Below are 18,878 nucleotides of genomic sequence, written 5' to 3' on the forward strand. Positions count from 1 at the left end.
TGGTTCCTATCGAAGCGTTTTCCACTGTGCTTCAATGCAAGCGGGTGATGAAGGGCAGCGCCAGAATAGGTTCGTTAACCAAGGGTAAATTTTTATTGCATGTAGTTGTCACACGTGATGACTCGGTCTGTAACAAATGGCACTAACACATTGTGCAGAAAACATCTCAAAAGTGTCCGCCGCTAAAAAAGCACCGGCAAAACTCATGAGCGTGAATTCAGCAGTGCCTGGTGCGATGACACAGAAACGAAGAGAAATCACGAAACACATTAAAAAAAAAAAAAAAAAAAAGGCAAAGCTTTGCCTGTTCATCCATCGATTTTTGGAAATTTCTGGGAAAATCCCTCACTTGGTGATTTATTGCGACTATTCCACCTCCATCTGATGGATCCCGCAGGGGTGAATCCTGCGGGTTGAATGCACACAGAAAGACCCAAAAAAAGCATGTTTTTTTCTTTGCTCTTTTCCTCAAAGAGGCCAATAAACACTCAGTATTTTCATTAACAGCAGAGATTTAATTCAAGGTCTTTTCCTATGATTAGGATATATCTCTCTGTATATTAGATATAATTCTAGGTCTTTTCCTTTCTTATTTGTTTAGTGTTTCACCTTAAATAAAGAAAGGGTGCGACAGTGCAGGTACAGCTCCATGGAAATGCAAGCAAGTGAGGTCACCTAAGCTAAAAGCACGATATAATCAATTAATGTCTCATTTTGCAACACTTTTGCAGGCAGAATGATCTGAAAAAACACCGAAAAAGCACCAAAAAAGCGCCTGAATTTAAACACGCGCTTATCTAAACACAGCGGTGTGAGGTCCCTTGCTGCAATTCTCCTCTTTTTAGTGGCAAGAATCGGTTGGGATGGAGGGAAGGTGGATTTTGAGCTGCAATATTTGAAGCATGTGTTTAGCAGGGGAGGAAAACAGGCTGTAACGCAGAGCATTGTTGTTTGACCTGCACACGCAAAGACAATAATAGTGATAATAGTAATAATAGTAGTAGTAATACTAATAATTTTAATAAGAACAACAATAATAGCAGCAACAACAACAACAACAACAACAACAACAACAACAACAACAACAATAATAATAATAATAATAATAATAATAATAATAATAATAATAATATTATGTTCAATAGTGCCCTACTCCAGGTTAAATTTGGCTCAGTTTTCCAGCAGTAATTATGAAGTTATTGCTAAATAGTTTGCTCGTTGTTTCTCTGACACTACCCTCAGGCCACCTCATCTCATGAAAACCTTGCCAGCAGCTCAAGGGTGCGTTAAAAGCCCTCAAACCCACTCAGTTTTGTTGTCATCAAGTGTTACGAGATGCTATAAAATTAGCTGATCTGAAGATGGTTCTTTCGGAGGGTGAGGGTGGATGCGGAGGGGCAGAGGGAAAGGTTTCCTTGGGGTCTGGGCTATGCTGGGGTTGGTATCCCTGTTGATCCCTGTTGATCCCAGAAGATGGAGCTGCCAACTCCACAAGCCAAGGATGTCCATAATCCTGCCCCCAAACCCCCCTCGCTTTGGCAGAACATTGCTGGGAGAGCATCTGAGAAGGCAACGGTCACCAAATTGCCAAAAGAGGAGGAAACACGGGATTTCATCAGTCCTGGGAAAAAGCTGGATCCTTTAGCTATTGCTGCTAAATACCGCTAAAACGAAAAGTGCTGCTAAAATTCTACTATATCTTCACATTTACACCTTCACTGACAGTCCCCAGGTTGAGATGCACGCCAAAAAGAAGTCTTCCCCAGAAGTTGTCCGTGCAAATGTGTGAGATTTCATCAAGATGAGATGCTCAAAAGTCTTCCCTGGACACAGCCTTCCATGGAAACGTGCAAAAATCTTTTCTTTTACCCCGCCTTGTCCTTAAAAAACCTTGCTGGCTTTTGTCTCTAACCTCACCGGCACATTAAGGTGAAGATGTCACCTTCTCTCTCTCCCGCCTTCTCTCTCCAGCCAGTTGGAGCTGGTCGCTCCAACCTTGACTTGGCAGATCCTCCCCAATCCTGCCGCTGTCCCACCCCCAAAGCTGTGTCCTTGGAGAGAATAATCTGATTTTTGATGCGTGGAAGTCTCTTCACCTTCATCTTGCTCTTGATTCAGAGCCACGTATGGTCACAAGTTGACTTGGTTGCTTTCTAGCTTGGGCTTTCCCGAGGATGAGAGCAGCAAATCCTTGGAGGTCTTGCAAGCATTGTCCATCCTTGCAGCATTTCCACATACTCATAAGGTGTCGGGAAGATTTTCTCAGCCAACCAAGCCTGAAGGTTGCTGCTTTAACGCCACAAAAAGTGGGAAAAGCTAAAATCCTATGGCATTTGCCCATTTTTCTGGTCGCACCATGCAAGGCTGCAGACATCTCGCTAAGCTTCACCCTCCCAACGTCCTCCCCAGGGTCATCAGTACGGCTATGGCTTTCCTCTTGCTCTGACTTTTAATGGCAGTGGGGTTATGAATGAGTCATTACCAGGTGTGACTTGCAGGGGTGCTGTGAGTCATCACCAGATATTTTTCGTTGGTCATAAGGCAAAGTTGGGTTGACAAACGCAAACATGTAATAACTTTGGTTCTTACTCAGCGATTTTTGGCAATAGGCTTTTTTCCGTGAGTTTGCTTTTTCTGTGGGTTTTTTTGAGGTTTTCTTTTGTTTCCCTATTGTGCACCGGGTATTTGGGTTTGAGGAGCGCTCCCTGCAGCCCCTTAGGAGCTGACGCAAAGGTTTTGAGCCCGTCTCGTCCCGTTGCCCTTGCTTGGGCTCTGCAGCTCGGGCTTATTGCAAACCCAGCTCCTCTCGGTGCTGCAGTGGGAGGACCTGAGCCCGTTGTCGTTCAGGTAGGCGCAGAGGCCATCGTCGCGAATCTGAAACCTGGAAGGAGAGATGAGACAACCCACCTTAGATGGGGTCAGCAGGGAAAAGGAGAAAAATGACACGTTGGCCTTTTTCCCCCTCTTCGGTTCTCATGGGCATCAATATGCCAATATTGATGCCCAATAAGTTCTATTTTGGCAGCAGTCCAGATTGGCCATAAGAAACCTGATGCTTTGCAAGAAAAAAAACTTCTTTAAAAATAAAAATCTAACAAACAGTGTTTTCCCCGCCAAATGCACCGCTTCCACTTCTCAATTCAAAGGGAAAAACGAAGACCAGCTCTGGATGCAGCGGTGCCTTTCCCAAGCGTCATTGTCCCGTTGTTACCTCTGGATCCACCCCAAGCGTCAGAAGAAATGCATGTTTCGGGGCGGAGGAAACACCAACCAACGACATAACGATGACGAACATAGACTCACAGGTGAGATAAACGTGAGTGGTTCACCCATTTCCACGGTTGCTCCTCATCTTCCCGTGAAAGGCCGATCCAGTGCTCCGAGATTCCTTTATATCTCATCACGAAACTCTGAGAAAGAGGAGAGAGAAAGGCTTTACGGCAGGCCACGGGGCTTTGGGACATCCCCAGCAGATCACCATCTACAGAAACCTCCTCCCAAACAATAATCTACATTTTACCAGTTGCTCGTGCTCCTTTAGGGTTTCTTTGGCGCTTGAACCTTTCAATCTACTACCAAAAAGTGTCATCTTTAAGGTGGAGCTTCATTATTGCGCAGAAACGGGGCCTTTTTTGCTATAGTCCTTTCATCGGTTGGCTTTGGTGAGAAATTTGAGGAGACCCGTGACGACCTACCCTCAAGAAAACCATTTTCCCCATCTCCTCACCCCAGATCTCCAAGGAAGATCCTGGAAGAGCAGTCAAAGAAACCAAAAGGTGGCAATTACGTTGGTGGCTTTTTTTTCCCCCCCCATGTTAAGCATGCCCTCCTGTCTCCTTACCAAGTCCTCCACGCTGTCGAGCATGGCCAAGGAAGCACCGAGTGCCGAGCAGTTGTCCTGACTGGATGTCCAATTCCCCTCAGCCTCCGAAAAATAGTAGCATTTTCCTCTGTACCCGATCCAGTCGAACGGACACCGAAAGCAGGGCTGGGGACGAGGCTGAAAAGCCTGCACTGTCGTCGACAGAACAGCAGCGTTAAGGAGCAGCACCTTCCCCTTGACTCTCCAGGTGGGGAAGGTCATCCTCCACCCCATGGCCTCCAAAAGTCTTGCATCTGCCTCAATGGTGGCAGGAAAGAAAAATTAAGACACCAAGAGAAATCTTGGGTGGATTGGAGGGAGAAAACAAGCTCAATTCATGGCCCAGCTTGTGGCGTTGGACAAGAAATGTGGGTGCTGTACCTTCAAAGAAGAACACAGGGTGGTGGCCTTCAAAGATGCAAGTTTTAAGAGGATTTCCAGAATAGCCCTATCCCTAAACGTGCCCTTAAGTATCACTGTCTGTCATCAGTGCAAAAGCAGTGATGGGCGAAGGAGAGAGAAAAACTTCTCTTGTTCCTGCAGACTTCTTGGCTTGGTGGGACTCATGCCAACATCTCTTGCTGCTTGGGCAAGCAGCAGAGAAGTGGCCCCTTCTCTGAAAAAAACACCTTTGGGAAAGCTCAGATGACTGTACCCGTGAAATGGTTCTTTCTGTTGGTTTTTAAGGGTTTCTAGATGACATCAGCTCCTACACAGAGGAGATAGGTTTGGTCTTATGTAGAAAGGCTTCTCTGCTCATTGAAACGTCCCTCTCCTGGAGAGGACGGCCTCTTGGGTTGGGCTGCGTCTTCCCTGGGACTATGGAGGTGGATCTGGCACACATGCAACAACCCAAAGTATCTCAGAGACGTTCCCCATGAGAGGAAAACCTCAATACTCGCCTGCAAAAGTGATGGCCGTGACAAGCAGAGCTACGAACAGCACCGCCATCGCCACCTGACAGGCAACACGCGCCTCCGGCTTCATCTCATGGCTGTAACCTGCAGGAGAAGAGACCTTCAATGCCTTTGCGGGGGTACCGAGGGGAGCAACATGCTCCAGGTCCAGGCTCTTGGCCCAAAAGATGGTTTTTCCTTGTTTTGCTCGAGGATAAAGGGGACTTTTAATGCAATCTCCCCATATCAGGCCATCGTGGAGAGCACCGAGCCCTGCATCTGAGCTCTTGCTCATCAAAAGCATCTTTGGGAAGAGCCTTCCTAAAGGACAGGCATCATTTGATGTCCATTTGCTGTCATTTTGGGTGAGAAACATCAAAAATTATTCTCCGTATGGAATAAGATTTTGTATTTTTTTACTTTTGGGAACTCTTCATTAGCAGGGGAACAGTGTCTCCTCCCCAATTCCAGCTGTAAACTCCGGCTCTGAAATGCACCATAATTAAAATTATGTGTTAATTTCTGCGTTCTACTTCATTGTCAAAGCTCAGTGGACTTCTTTCTCCACCTAAACTGAAACATTTTGGGTCTTGCAAATGATCTGAGTCATGGCCACTCCATCGCTGGGTCTTGGGATCCAGAACATGCTCTTTCCCCTCACCATGAGCAAAGAAAATTCTGTTTCCTAAGGGTTTTACCTAAAAATCTCAGTGTTTTCACCCAGTGGGCCTTTCCCCATTTTTCTTTTAAGCTTCCCCATCTATCACATGAACCGAATCTCAAGGGACAAACCCTCCTTTCCCCTCTTCCTCCCCCCCCCATGCAAAAATAATATTAGAAAGTAAGTCAGAAACTGAATATGCCAAATAATGAAAAAAAAAGCCATACAAAATAAATCGACTAATCAAAAAATCAATGAATCAAAAAAAAATCAACAAATCAAAAAATCAGCGAATCAAAAAAAATCAACAAATCAAAAATCCAACAAATCAAAAAATTAACAAATAAAAAAATTAAAAATAATTCCTCAAAATCTTAGTCCCTTTCTGGGTAGAGAGTGATGATGGAAAAGACCCCAAAAGCCCCTTTTCTACCTTATTGTGCACCAAGAGGATGATGGAGATGGGAGGAAGAGTCAGGAGAACTAAAGGCAGTGTTGAAGGGAAGGCAGAGATTAATAAATATTTTGCTGATGCGTCTAAACTGGGCTTAAACCCCAGATGTATTTTTTGGGGTCTTTTAATGCTTCAGTTGTTCAAAAATTCCTTTATCCTCATTCAGAATAAAGCAGAAATTTGGCACCTTTGGGGGAAAAAAAAAAAGACCCAAAAGAAACAGTGACTCAAGTGCCTGAGGGAGGAGTCATCATATGTGAGAATAACCCAAAGTGCCTGAAACGAGACAGTTTAGAGCAAAAATCCCACCTGCTGATCGACAAAAATTTTTTGAGGGAAGTGCTAGAAAAAGTGCTTTTTTTTTTTTTCCCCTGCACCCTCCTCCCTTACCTCAGCTGGTTTTGTCCTCAAATTACAGAAGTATTTAACAACAAAGAAAAACCCGGTGATTATTCGGTTCATTGCTCTACTGTTACCTGCCCGCTTGCTCCTTTCCACACCCAAAAATCCGGAATAATCCCTCGTTTCCTTCATTTTGGGGGTTCTGCCTTCCGCAGGTGCTCCCGCCTCACCTGTCAAGCAAAGTTTCACCTATCAGCTGTGTCACGAAAGCTGTCGGTCCTCAGCCTCCCGTAGGATTTTCAGATCGGGGTCGTCAGCAAGGTACAGAGCGCGGGCAGAGGGGGGAACTCATCGCAGAAAATGTCATTTCTACCCCTATAATGTCGATTCTGTACTGTGGGGTCTGTAAATCCTCCGGCTACCGGTTAGAAATAGCAACGGGCAGCACAAAGAATGACGTGGGGGAACGAAAGCGAACGTCATAAATTCCAGGGGACGAGTATTTCCCTCGGTGGAACGCAGCAAGGTGAGAAAGTAGGCAGCGGGCGGTTTGGGTTTTTTTGAAGCTGCTGCCTTGAACCAAAACCACGTTGTTTTTTTAAGAGGAGCAGTGGTTTTTAACAGGACATTGGTTTTCTCCCCACAACTAAAGTTTCCTCTCCACAATTAAAGTTTTGACCCCATAGTTAAAGGTTTTTTTCCCCCTAATTAAAGTTCCCCCCCCAATTAAAATTTTCTCCTCTTATTTAAAGTTTTCTCCCTGTAATTAAACTTTCCTCCCAACAATTAAAGCTTTATCCCCTTAATTAAAGTTTTCTTCCTGCAATCAAACTTTTCTCCCCACCATTAAAATCTTCTCCCCCCAATTAAAATTTTCTCCCCCAATCAAACTTTTCTCCCTACAATCAAACTTTTCTCCCCGAAATTAAAATCTTCTTCCCAAATTAAAATTTCTAATTAAAATCTTCTCCCCAGTTAAAATCTTCTCCCCCCAATTAAAACTTTAATTAAAACCTCGATTAAAATCTTCTCCCTCTAATGAAAATCTTCTCCCCCCAATTAAAACTTTCTCCCCAATTAAAATTTTCTCCCCCAATTAAACTTTTCTCCCCCCAATCAAACTTTTCTCCCCCCAATCAAACTTTTCTCCCCCAAATTAAAATCTTCTCCCCCAAATTAAAATTTTCTCCCCCCAGTTAGAAGCTTCTCCCCCAATTAAAAATTTCTCCCCCCAATTAAAATTTCTTCCCCCCAATGAAAATTGAAGCCCAGCCCCCCCAGCTCACCCAAACCCCCTTACCTGGATGGGGCCGGCGGGAATGAGCCGGATGCCGAGGCGCGACTGTCTCCGGCTAAGAGAAAAGTGAAAGAGAAAGTATTAAAAAAATAAATAATTTTTTATTTTGCTATTCGTTTTTTTTCCGGGGGATTTTTGTGAGGATCCTCGAGGGGCAGATGGGGAAGGAGCTGCCGGACCACGGGCAAACCCGGAGCGATTTCCCGTCCACCCTGCACCCACTTCCCCTCCTTTTCCTGCATCTCCAGGAAATGGAAATTTTGGGGATCATTTCCAGGAAATGGAATTTTTAGGGTTTTTTTTTTTAGCTACCCAAAACCTGCTGATTTTTGGGGTGCGTGTCGGGGAAACACCGCGAGAGCGCGCTTTGCTCCAGGGTGTCGGGGCACCCCAGAAGGGACGGCAGGGACGCTGCCAGGAGGAGGTGCCATCAGCAGGTCGTTCCCCCAGTCCATTTGATGATTTTTTTGGATAAAAATATCTTTTTTCCATGCCAGCACCTCCTGCCAACTCGCATCGTCGAGCTGAGACCGGATCCTCTCTCTCCGCACCCCTATTAAAACCTTCCCCCCCAATAAATGGGATCATCCAGCCAATGCATCCAAGAGGGAGAACACCGGAAAAAAAAGTCTTCTTGCAATTAAAGATCTGACTCCGAGTTTTTACCCAAAAAACTAATTTCTTGTCTTCTTGTCTTCTTTTTTTTTTAAGCAATGGTCACACGGCACCAGAGCCACCGCTCGTGCAGTGCGCAGGAAGAGCAAAGTGTAAGAGCGGTTCACCACAAAAACTTTCCACGAGGCCGACAAAGCCTGCAGGTGGAAAAAAATAAGACTAAAAAGAACAATAATTTAAAAAGAGAGTTAAAAAAAAAGAAAAAAGAAAAAAAGAAGATGAAAAAGAAATATAAAATAAAAATAAAATAATTTAAAATTAAAAATTATATTAAAATACATTAAAATTACATTAAGATAAAAATATGAAAATAAAAAAATAAAAATAATAAAAATAAAAATGCAACAAAACCAAAACCAAAAATAAAATAAATAAAAATAAAAAATAAAAAATACTTTTAAAATAAAAATAAAAATACTTTAAAAATAAAAATACTTTTAAAATAAAAATTAAAAATAAAAATACTTTTAAAAATAAAAATAAAAATAAGGCAGTGCTTTTCCCGCTGGGACCTTTGGGTTTCTCCTCTGTCACCCGTTTCTTGCAGCCCGCAGGGAATGGGGCAAATTTCTGCTTTTTTTTTTTGTTTTTGCTGCCTTTTGGGTGCGTGGAGAAAAAAAATCATTTCTACCTCTGCCTAAAGGCGTGGATGGGGGTGCTGTGGGACCGGACAAACCCCGTTTGGGGGTTAACACCGATAAAAAAGAAGAGAAGCGAGGGAGAAAAGCTCCGCGGAGTCTGGGAGTCGCTGGCTGCTTCGCGCAACCGTCAGCGTGTCCCAGTCCGGAGGAACCGCGGGACTGGGGCTGTAAGACCCCGCAGTGGGGCGGGAGGACGCGCTTGCAGGCTGAAAATCAACACTAACGGAAAGAAAGTAAAGGAAAAGAAAGTAAAATGAAGTAAAGGAAAATGAAATTAAATACATAAAATAAAATAAAACAAAACAAAATAAAATAAAATAAAATAAAATAAAATAAAATAAAATAAAGTAAAATGAAGTAAAATAAAGTAAGATAAAATAAAGTAAAATGACGTAAGATAAAATAAAATATAAAATAAAATAAAACAAAATAAAATAAAAAGTAAAGTAAGGTAAAATAAAATAAAATAAAATAAAGTAAAATAAAATAAAATAAAGTAAAGTAAAATGAAGTAAGATAAAATAAAGTAAAATTAAGATAAAATAAAATATGAAATAAAATAAAACAAAATAAAATAAAAAGTAAAGTAAAATAAAGTGAAGTAAAATAAAGTAAAATGAAATAAAATGAAATAAAATAAAATAATGTAAAATAAAGTAAAATGAAGTAAAATAAAGAAAGATAAAATAAAGTAAAATGAAGATAAAATAAAATATAAAATAAAACAAAACAAAATAAAATAAAAAAGTAAAGTAAAATAAAGTGAAGTAAAAATAAAATAAAGTAAAATGAAATAAAATGAAATGAAATGAAATAAAATAAAATAAAATAAAATAAAGTAAAATGAAGTAAAATAAAGTAAGATAAAATAAAATATAAAATAAAATAAACCAAAATAAAATGAAAAAGTAAAGTAAAGTAAAATAAAATAAAGTAAAATGAAATAAAATAAAATAATGAAATGAAATGAAATGAAATGAAATGAAATGAAATGAAATGAAATTAAATTAAATTAAATTAAATTAAATTAATGCGGGGAACAGGCAGGAAAAGCAGATGCTGCCTCTCCCCGAGGCGGGCGATCCCCGGGCACCCCGGCCGTGCCGGCTCCCCTGCCGCGGGGCGACCCCAGGCCGGCCGGGGGGCGAAGCCGGCGGGAGCAGGAGGAGAAGCCATACCCGGTCGGGCCCGGTCACGCCACCGACGGCCGATAGTCTGGGGAAGACCCACCGACCAGCGGCCGCCTCCTCCTCACCTGGCAACCACGCTCAGCCAGACCCTGACGCGCTTCAGCCTGACCCCAAAAACCTTCTTTAAAGGTTTTTTTTTAAAAAAAATCTTTTTCTTTCATCGCCGCATGTTTTCCCAGCTGCTCGGCACAACCATTAAACCCGTCGGTGTTCCTACGCGACCCCCTCCTGCCCAGAGGACACCTACCCCCTCACCAACCTTCATTTACAAGGGAAGGCTGTAGGATAGAGATTTTTTTTTTAAAAAAAGAAGATAAAAGGCCCAGACAATGCCATTTCCTGGGGCCGGACGCAGGCAAGCAGGTCGGTTATAAGGCGAGAGGTGGCCCAAGAATGACTTCACTCTTGGGACGCTCTTGCAATGTCCTGAGCCGGTCATGGCTGGGGAAATAGTTTATGCCGATTTAAGGCATCCTGGGAATGGATTTTCTCCTGCCGAGAAGCGTCAGGGTAAGTGCTATTTTGGTGCGGGGGAAGCGTTTATTTCAAGCTTTGCTTGCTTTGGGAAGACCTTTGGGTTTGCTTGCTTCTCCATCCCCACGTTGAGGTTTCCAAGAGACATGGAGAGCGTTGGGTGGATTAAATGTCCTCTAAGGTGGGATCCTGGCTTGCATGGAGGGGCAGAAGAGCAAGGAAGGGGTGGGGGAAGCCGGCAAACATCTGGAGGTTGAACAGTTTTGCCTCTGAGCCCCTCCCTTTGGTGGCCAAAATGGGTTCCAAGAAGCCCAACGTGAGCCAAGACACCTTGACGGGAGGCAAAGCGGCCGAGACCACATCTGGGATCCTGGTGGAGACGAGATCTGGCGAGCCCCAGGTCCCACCGTCTCTACCACGAGCGGGTTTCGCCTGCCCTAAATTAAGCCAATTTCAGAAGGTTTCAGGTCCGCTAAAGCTTCATCGTTGGGTGCCCAAGGCTGCTCTTGAGGCTCCCTGCGGCCCCTCCACCACCTGCAAAACCGTCCTTAGGCGATGCCCTGACTTCTGCATCCAACCTCTAGACCTCATCGGCGGGGATTTATTTTTTTTCAGAGGAAGCCAAGCAGCTGTGAACTTCTGCTCAAACTTGCTGGCTTGACAGAGGGGCTCCCCCCCCACCCAAAAGAAAAAAACAAACCCAAGCTTTTGCACTTGAAAATGTGCTTTTTTTTTTTTTTTTTTAAGCAAATGTGGCCTCTTTCAGCTCCTGCCTTGTGCCCACGGTGGCACGGGGTCCTCCTCAAAGTCAGTGGGCTGGGGAACCTCATCCTGCTGGTGCTGGTGGTGGTGCTGAGCGTGCAGGGTGAGTAACCAGCTCTTATCTGCATCTCAAAACCCAGCTTGGAGGGGAAATCGGGTTTTTATTTCAGCGTTTCAGCCTTTGGAGGGGACGAGGTTGCCCCGTGGGGAGCCAACGAGATGCATCACCCACCGAGAGTCGACCCCCTCGGAAATAAACCTGGCTTAGCCCCGTCGATTTTAAACGAGGGTGGAGGGTACAAGCCATGCTTTGCAGGCTGCCTTGATTAACCGGGTGCGACCGCAGTGGGGAAAAAGGAGGGTTGCACAAAATCAAACCCAGGCCTACCTGGTTTTGTGGTTTTTACCCCCAAAACGGCCGCAGCCTCTCACCCCAGGTCCTTCCTCCAAGTTTTTCAGGGCTGTCTGCAGCCAGCGACGATCAGCGTTCCCCGGCAAGGTGCAGAACAAAGCCGGTGGGGAAGGAACCACACGGAGCGATGCCTGATCTCATCCCTGATCCGGTATTTCTGCGAGCTCCGGCGGGACAGCCCCGCAGGTAACCCCTATTCCCGTCCGGCTCTGCTGGGAGAGGCTCATGTGGGACCTTTGATGGGGCTTCCCTCCCACCCGGCTGCAAGGATGCCCCCGGGGATGCCGTGAGTCCACTGAGGATTTTTTGGCAAAGAAAGAGGAGCAGCACGAGGAAGGATTATTTTTCTGCGTGCGATTTTTGCTGACCCCTCTTCCACGGAGGAGCAGGGCCAGCCCTAGGAAGGAGGCTCCTCACCACCCTTCCTCCACCCCAACCAGCCGTTAGCGGCCGTGTGCTCAGCCCACCGCAGTCTTCCTCCTCCTCCCCGGTGGTTGAGCAGGAAAATAACCCCCAACGATGTGAAAAAACCTCAAGGCTGGGGAAAGATCCGGGGTGTGGGATGGGGAAGCCCTTGGTGCCCTTCAGCTGGCGGTTGGGGAAGATCTGGACCACCCTTCGGGGTGTCGGACAGCTCTTTCTCTTCTTCAGCCTATGCTGGCTGCAAGCTGTGTCCCAAGGACTGGCAGCTCCACGGGGAAAGATGCTACCGGCTTTCCAAGGAAGAGGGAAACTGGACTCAAAGCAAGAAGGGCTGCGAAAATCAGGATGCTCAGCTGGTGGTGCTCCAGAACAAGAAAGAAAAGGTAAATACAGAGGAGAAGGCTTGGAAAGGACCCAAAAGTCCTTTCGTCTCTGTTTCTGAATTTAAGCTATTTCCCCCCCAGAGCTGCCTGTAGAGATGGTGCCTGGTGGCGTTCAAAGCACGGGGCGCATTCGTGTCCCATCTATTTGGAGGTGAAATGAGTTAGATGGCTTTGCACCCCACGAAATTCCAGTCACCTCCTTTTCCCAGGAGTACATCAAGAATATCACAGGCAGAAGCACACAGCCGGTGTGGATCGGATTGATATCATCCCACAAGAAGTGGAGATGGGTGGACAACACATCCTTCAACACCCAAACGTGAGTGTAGCCGCAATCCGCCAGCCTAAAACGCGGCTTTGCTCCATTTCGAGCCGGTGCACGCCCCAACCCATCCCTCCACGATTTCACTGTCTATGCAACGGTCTCATATTCCCCTTGCCAAAGCTTTGCAGACCAAGAGTTGGGTTTATGGAGCACGGTAACTCAACACCTCCCACCCTACCCGTGCAACCAGCTTTAACGGCGCACGCATGCTCCTTGCAGATCTTATAGCAAGCACAGCAACCTGCCCTCAAATCGGGGCAACCCACCAGCGAGAAATCATTCGTAGCACAACGAGATGGTGCAGAAAAAGGGCAGGAGAAACCCCCTACCTCCCCTCTTCTGCAAGCTGGGAAGAGTTTGCTCCTCTCGGGCAATAAGATTTTTGTTCTGCAGGTTTGGCAGCCTGAAGGACATGGATGAAGGGTGCGGGACACTGAAAAATGAGGTGTTGGAGGTCGATACCTGTGGCGGCGAACACAAGTGGGTTTGCCAGAAAGACCTTTTAGAGCTCTCCCCATCGATGGTGGGAGACGGAGAGCAATGCAACGCCTCCCTCTGACACATGCCCCTCTCGAAACGCCGAGCCTGTGAGACACTCACCGCCAATATTTGGGGTGAAGCCAGCCCCGCCTTCACCGTGACAGCCCTACAGGGGATTTCAGGGTTTGCAAATGCATTTCCCACCTGGGTCAAGACAATTTTTTTGGGGGCGCAGATGAGCCCCCGAGCTGGGAAACCAGAAAGGTCCGTGCCCCTGGCGCTGTGTCGATAGAGCTACGGCATCAATAAAAGCCTATAAAACTGGTTCGCTTCAGTTTGTTGGAATAACACAGATTCGTAAATAAGAGCACGGGTGCCACAAAATGTGTGGTAAATATTGCGAAGTGCAATTAAGAAAAGTCTTCCTGAGCGATGGCTGCGGGAAGGGGTCTGCTACCAGGCGGGTATCTCCCTGGGCGCAGCTGAGAGCACCGGCACATGGACTGATGCAGGCAGCTGCGTTTGGGGTTGGGGTTTTTTTTTGTCTTTTGGGGGGTTTGTTTGTTTGTTTTGGGATTATTTTATTGTTGTTCGGGGCTTTTTTTGGTTGGTTTTGGGGTTTTTCATTTTGTTTTGTTTGGGTTTTTATTTTGGGGGGGGTGTTGGGGATTTTGGTTGTGTTTTTTGTTTTTGTTAGTTATGGTAGTTTTATTTTTTGCCAAAAAAATATAAAACATTCCAAACCCATCCAAATCCACCATTTTACCAAATTCCCTCCCCACCCTCCCCTCTTTCCAAGAGGAAGAACATCTATTCTCTGAAATTAAGTTGCTCACTCATGTGAATTATGGCTCTGGCTGGCTTAGAGGCTAAATACTGCTTTCGAAAGTGCATAGAAAAGCCTTGATAAGCTTTTTCTGATGCAGTGATCCAGAAGTAAGAGATCACTGATAATCTAGCTTGCCTGAGCAGAAAGTCTCATGAAAACACAGTCATAAATGTTGGTGACAGAGTGAGGTGTAAGGATTTACCAAAGGAATATGTGCATAGCTGTCCTTCTCGTCAGAGAACGGGGATGAAGCTCCTGTTTACATGCGCTTTTATTTTGGATATGCTTTTTGCTTCCAGAGGACGTAGTCGTCCGGTCTGCTGCAGAGCCAGTTCTTCATGGTGTGGCAGAGGGACGAGCTGATCCTCTCCTGGTTGAGGTACGCGCAGGGTCCACTGCCCCTCACCTCGAACCTGCAATGTCGACACGCTCAGGAGTGCGAGAAAAGGAGGAAAAGAAGAAAGCTACCCCCAAAAAATTACAAAAAGCTGGGATTTCATCTCTGGGAGAGAAGGGGCGGTGTTTGGCTGAGGGTATCTAATCGGGGATTGGTGTGCAGCATCCTTGGTCCATCCCAAACCTCCCAACCAGGGGCTGCTTGAGCACAGTGGCAGCAGAAGGTCCCCATCCCAGGATGGGTCATCCCAGACCCTAAGAAATCCCATCCAAGGTGGGAGAAGAAACACGACAGCCCCCCGGGGCCATTTCCATCCACACCAAGAAGCCAAACCTGCCCCAGTTGCCAACCCCAAGCATCTAACATGGACAGAAGGACCAACCAGTTGTTGAAGGCTGTGCCATTGGCCCACCACCAGCTGTTGTCCTCCTTTCGCAGCCCAAACCAATGGTTAGCTTCGCCTTTGTATCTTTTAATGAAGGTCTTTAAAGCAAAGAAACATCATGTTTTAGTTAGTCTTGTCTTCCCCACCTCCTCTTTTCCACCTGTGTCCATCACCCCACCCAGAGATGGTGCTTTCCCCAAGGCATCTGCTCCTGGCTACAGCATTGGGTGCAATTTGGGGCCAAGCAGGTCTTTGGTCTGTTTTTTTTGCTCTTTGGTTTTTTTTTTTTCCTTCCTCTTTTTTGTTTGTGGGGTGTTTTTTTATTGACTGTTTGTTTTTCATGTTTCTCACCCTGGTGCTAACGTAGGGGCTCTAGCCCAGTTCTCACCAGTTCATCCATGGTGCTTATGAGGGCCAGTGAAGCTCCCAGGGCCTCGCAGCTTTCCTGACTGGTGGTCCAATTGTTCTCAGACTCAGAAAAGTAATAGCATTTCCCTTGGAAACCAAGCCAGGCATCTGGGCACACGTGGGAGAAGTCCGGGTGAAGCAAAGGGGATCCCAAATGGGCAGCTGAAAAAGAAAAAGCTGAGTGAGATGCATGGGCAGCCCTAAAAAGCAAGAAAATGGGATTTATTATTTTTTTCCTAGAAGCTGCAGGGGTGGAATTAGGGACGACGCCCTTGGGAAAGGGAATGGTGTGACCAAGCGAGGGCCCAGGGTGCCTGGATCACAGTTTAGGGAAAAAAGGGGGTGCCCCCCAAAGCAAGCTTAGTGCTTTGCTTGGGGAGCATCCCTTGATGCTGGGAAAATCCTGGGATCCCCCCACTTCCCCAAAACAGAGGTGTCTTGCTCAAATCCTCCCTATGAGGGATGCCTGGATGGGACTCACCAGTCACAGCTACCAGCAGGGCCAAGATGATGAGCACCAGCACCACGCACACAGGGATGAAAACCCGTGAGGAGCCGGATTTTTCCCTGTCTGGCTTCTTGATGTTGGACCCTGGGGGAGGAAAGAGCAGGAGAGAGTGTGGGCTGGGTCCTTTCCCCTTTTTCTGCTGGATCCTTAGTCCACCCCAAGCCCCAGGCAGGACAGGGACGTTTTGGGGGCTTGGGAGGATGGGGAGAGCTCGCAGAGGCTCACGGGGCTGCCCATGGGGTGGGGAGAGCAGACCTGTGTCCTTCGAAGGCACCAATCTGCGTTTGAGGATCCGGAGATGGATTTAGGCTTTTCAGCATTTAGAGGTGGCCACATCATGAAATTTAGGGTGGATGTGCTTGGGTCCATCTGCACCCACCCAAAAACTCTGTCCCCATCCCACTGGTGCTCCACCGGAGCGAGATGCTCTTCCCACCCCCTGCCCTCACCCAGAGCATTGGGTTTTTTCTGCAGCATTACCCCATTTGTACTCTTTCTCTACATCCTGGCAGTGATTCAACACTTCGTCTTGGTCTGAAGAATTTGGCTGTTGGGATCCTTTCCCCATGGTGGGCAGAGAAGTGCTGGACCCAGGCGTCCGCGTTCGCCCACCTCAGCGGGGATAGCTGCTCAGGCTGCGTGTTAACAAGGAAAACACTGAGAAAGTCCGCAGCCAGCCATGCCTCCTGCGTTTGTGGGATCCCATCAAGCTGTCCGGAGACTTTTTTTTGGCCTCTGCGACACCCCAAGACCAGGGGCACCAGGTACCATGAGAAGCCACAGCGGGGAGAGCCTTTGTCCTATGCTAAAAAGACATTGGGAGGGGGAAGAAAGACAGAAAGAAGAAAGACAAAGAAGGACAAAGCGAGAGAAGATGAAAAGAGAGGGGGAGAAAGCAACGGGGGGGGGGAGGGGGGGAGGGAAAGATAAAAAGGGAGGAAACAGAGGGGGGGGAGGAAAAGGAGAGAGTTAAAGAGAAAAATAAAAGGAGAGGGGGAGAAAAAAGAGAGGGGGAGAGAGAAAGATAAAAAGATAAAGAAAGGGGGAGAAAGATAAAAAGAGATTAAAAAAGAGAGGAAAAAGAGAGAGGAGGAGGAGGAGGAAAAAAGGCAAGTTTAAAGGGAGTTTAAAAGTTAAAAGATATTAAAAGAAAGTTATTAACTATTTACAGTTTAAAGAGAGTCTAAGTGTTTATGAAAAGACCCAACTCCGCTAAGGCGTCAGGAGCCGTTGCTGCAGGGCGGGAGCGGAGCTCATGGTTTGGCCTCCCCCAAGAAACCCCCAGGGGGGAAGGAAGTCGAGTTGAAAAGTAAACTACTGCTGCTTTTAGAAGTTGCATACCTAGCAGCTGCACCCAGCAAATTTAGTTTACTCTCTGGAGTAAACTATCTCAGTTCCTCTGGTGCATTGCAATGGCGTCGAGCAAAGGGCTTGTTTTCCTACACCGGAGCCAATGAGTTTCAAACAGCTTTTATTCCCTCCCTCTGTCATGTGTACGCTCCAAGAAGCTGGGCTTGGTAAATAACCTTTCATTCCGGGAACAAGATCTAAAGCCACGTAGGGCAGGTCTTGGTTGTCATTAAACAGACAGAAAAAAGTGCAAAGACCTTCCCTCGCACAGGGGATTTGCAGGAGGAAAACGCAGTGCATGAGGATATGCTCGGATATAGTGTTTCAGAAACAGTTTTTAGGGCTAAATTTGGCAGGGGAGAAGAGAAAAAGTCGTAAAAAGAGTGGGCTGGGAAGGGGTGCTGCTTCCCCAGCCCTGGAGGTACCCAAAACTCCACGGGACTTTTGGGTACCAGACTTGGTCCTATCTCTCAGCAGGGTTTGAGCTGGAAACCCTTCAGCCCTGAGCTAGATGAGCTGTTACTGCCGCAGTTTTGAGACAATATTTGAGAAATGAAAGTACTGACGTGAGACTAAAAAAAACCCTCAGTCTAAGCTTTCAGTTTCCCCATTCTTAGGCTGAAAACGTTTGTCCTGCTTTTGGCACTGCTTTGTAACGACGATGGTAAAAATTAAACAAAATTCCCTTAAAAAAGACCCCATGGGGGGTTGTGTTTTTCACCTTCCCCCCAAAAAAAGAACAATTAAGAGATCTCACAGGGCAGCCTGAGCTCCTGCCCAGGTTTTATCCCTCCCAAGCCCACTGCGGTTTCCAGCCAATCCACTCCAGCTCCCCAAAATTCGTTATTAACTCCACTTAACTGAAACAAATTTAAGTCCTTTTTATCATACAATTATTCCCCTCTTTTCACTGCGATTTTCTTAATTCCCTGCCAGAGAAAGCAACCCTGTTAGCTAGAAGGCGCTAGGGGGGAAGAAAAAAAAAAAGCAGCACTGATAAGTGTTTACAAAGCAGAAAAACAGAGCGAAAAAAATTAAAAACCAGCTGAAAAACACACGTCCAGAAACTCAAAACAACCACAATAGAAGTGGCAAGGGGAGACAGGGCACCCGTGGTGGCAAATCTTCGACAAAATCAGCTGAACAGTAGTGATTTTCTTTTGTTCTTTTGCCTTTCCTTCAATTTGCTACTTTCAGTTTAGCCGGTTGATTATTTCAGCCCCCCCAAAGATAAGAGACCTCTCCCCAGGCGGTCCCCCCAGCCCCAGCCCCAGCCTCACTCCAGTCAGCACTGACCCAGCCAGCCCCCACTTTCTGCAGGCAAGGAGACACTTTTCCTGTAACTTACCTCACTGGTAGATGGTGTTCGGGCTGGTTATTATTTCCTGGTTCTGCTCGAGTATTGCTGTGTGTGGGGAGGGGTGAGGCACTCCGCCAACGGCTGCAGTTCCAACGCTCGGTCGCAACCAACGAGTTCAAGCGTTGACCTCGGGGTGCCTTCTTGGGCTCATAGGCAAAGCAAAGGGGTGAAGGAAAACCTCAAGAAACCAGCAGTTGCTTTAAGCTCAAGAGGTGCCAAGCAGGAAGTGGATCTTTTTTTTCCTATTATTTTTGCTGAATAAATCCAGCCGAGCGGGGATTTTTAACAGAGCCCTGCAGTTGGGCGATGGTGAAGGCACCATGCTCCCCTCGCTCCCCAAAGGTTTGCGGTCATTTCTCAACTT

The 18,878-nt window shown here is 46.3% G+C and overlaps 3 protein-coding genes across 3 annotated transcripts; 1 reads left to right on the forward strand and 2 right to left on the reverse strand.

Annotated features, from left to right (window-relative positions):
- Nucleotides 1-2,715: 2,715 nt before the first annotated feature.
- On the reverse strand, nucleotides 2,716-6,407 carry LOC104264203 (C-type lectin domain family 2 member E). The gene is made up of 5 exons (XM_059833129.1): nucleotides 6,350-6,407; nucleotides 4,765-4,863; nucleotides 3,842-4,014; nucleotides 3,304-3,410; nucleotides 2,716-2,881 (listed from the first exon to the last, which is right to left on the reverse strand). Exons 1-5 carry the CDS (start codon nucleotides 6,405-6,407, stop codon nucleotides 2,716-2,718), a joined length of 603 nt encoding a protein of 200 aa, XP_059689112.1.
- A 4,048-nt stretch (nucleotides 6,408-10,455) lies between these two features.
- On the forward strand, nucleotides 10,456-13,356 carry LOC104258700 (C-type lectin domain family 2 member B). The gene is made up of 6 exons (XM_059833113.1): nucleotides 10,456-10,528; nucleotides 11,259-11,357; nucleotides 11,706-11,852; nucleotides 12,318-12,472; nucleotides 12,682-12,791; nucleotides 13,191-13,356. The coding sequence occupies exons 1-6, from the start codon at nucleotides 10,456-10,458 to the stop codon at nucleotides 13,354-13,356; spliced, it is 750 nt and encodes a 249-aa protein (XP_059689096.1).
- A 726-nt stretch (nucleotides 13,357-14,082) lies between these two features.
- Nucleotides 14,083-18,591, reverse strand: LOC104258699 (early activation antigen CD69). The gene is made up of 6 exons (XM_059833128.1): nucleotides 18,503-18,591; nucleotides 16,285-16,439; nucleotides 15,778-15,888; nucleotides 15,277-15,458; nucleotides 14,886-14,986; nucleotides 14,083-14,519 (listed from the first exon to the last, which is right to left on the reverse strand). The coding sequence occupies exons 2-6, from the start codon at nucleotides 16,370-16,372 to the stop codon at nucleotides 14,378-14,380; spliced, it is 624 nt and encodes a 207-aa protein (XP_059689111.1). The 5' UTR covers nucleotides 16,373-16,439; nucleotides 18,503-18,591; the 3' UTR covers nucleotides 14,083-14,377.
- Nucleotides 18,592-18,878: the final 287 nt, after the last annotated feature.

The sequence above is a fragment of the Gavia stellata genome, chromosome 39 (genome assembly GCF_030936135.1).
Source record: "Gavia stellata isolate bGavSte3 chromosome 39, bGavSte3.hap2, whole genome shotgun sequence".
NCBI classification, from domain to species: Eukaryota; Metazoa; Chordata; class Aves; order Gaviiformes; family Gaviidae; genus Gavia; species Gavia stellata.

Coding starts and splice junctions, on each gene's coding strand:
- LOC104258700 (XM_059833113.1), top strand. CDS start 10,456: ATGGCTGGGGAAATAGTTTATGCCGATTTAAGGCATCCTGGGAATGGA. Junction 11,358..11,705: donor GGTGGTGCTGAGCGTGCAGG/GTGAGTAACCAG, acceptor CCTTCCTCCAAG/TTTTTCAGGGCTGTCTGCAG. Junction 12,792..13,190: donor ACATCCTTCAACACCCAAAC/GTGAGTGTAGCC, acceptor TTTGTTCTGCAG/GTTTGGCAGCCTGAAGGACA.
- LOC104264203 (XM_059833129.1), bottom strand. CDS start 6,407: ATGAAGGAAACGAGGGATTATTCCGGATTTTTGGGTGTGGAAAGGAGC. Junction 4,864..6,349: donor GGAAAGGAGCAAGCGGGCAG/GTAACAGTAGAG, acceptor CTTCTCCTGCAG/GTTACAGCCATGAGATGAAG. Junction 2,882..3,303: donor CACTCACGTTTATCTCACCT/GTGAGTCTATGT, acceptor CTCTCCTTCCAG/GTTTCAGATTCGCGACGATG.
- LOC104258699 (XM_059833128.1), bottom strand. CDS start 16,372: ATGGGGAAAGGATCCCAACAGCCAAATTCTTCAGACCAAGACGAAGTG. Junction 15,889..16,284: donor AGAGAAAGAGTACAAATGGG/GTAATGCTGCAG, acceptor TTCCTCCCCCAG/GGTCCAACATCAAGAAGCCA. Junction 14,520..14,885: donor GGCACAGCCTTCAACAACTG/GTTGGTCCTTCT, acceptor TCGACATTGCAG/GTTCGAGGTGAGGGGCAGTG.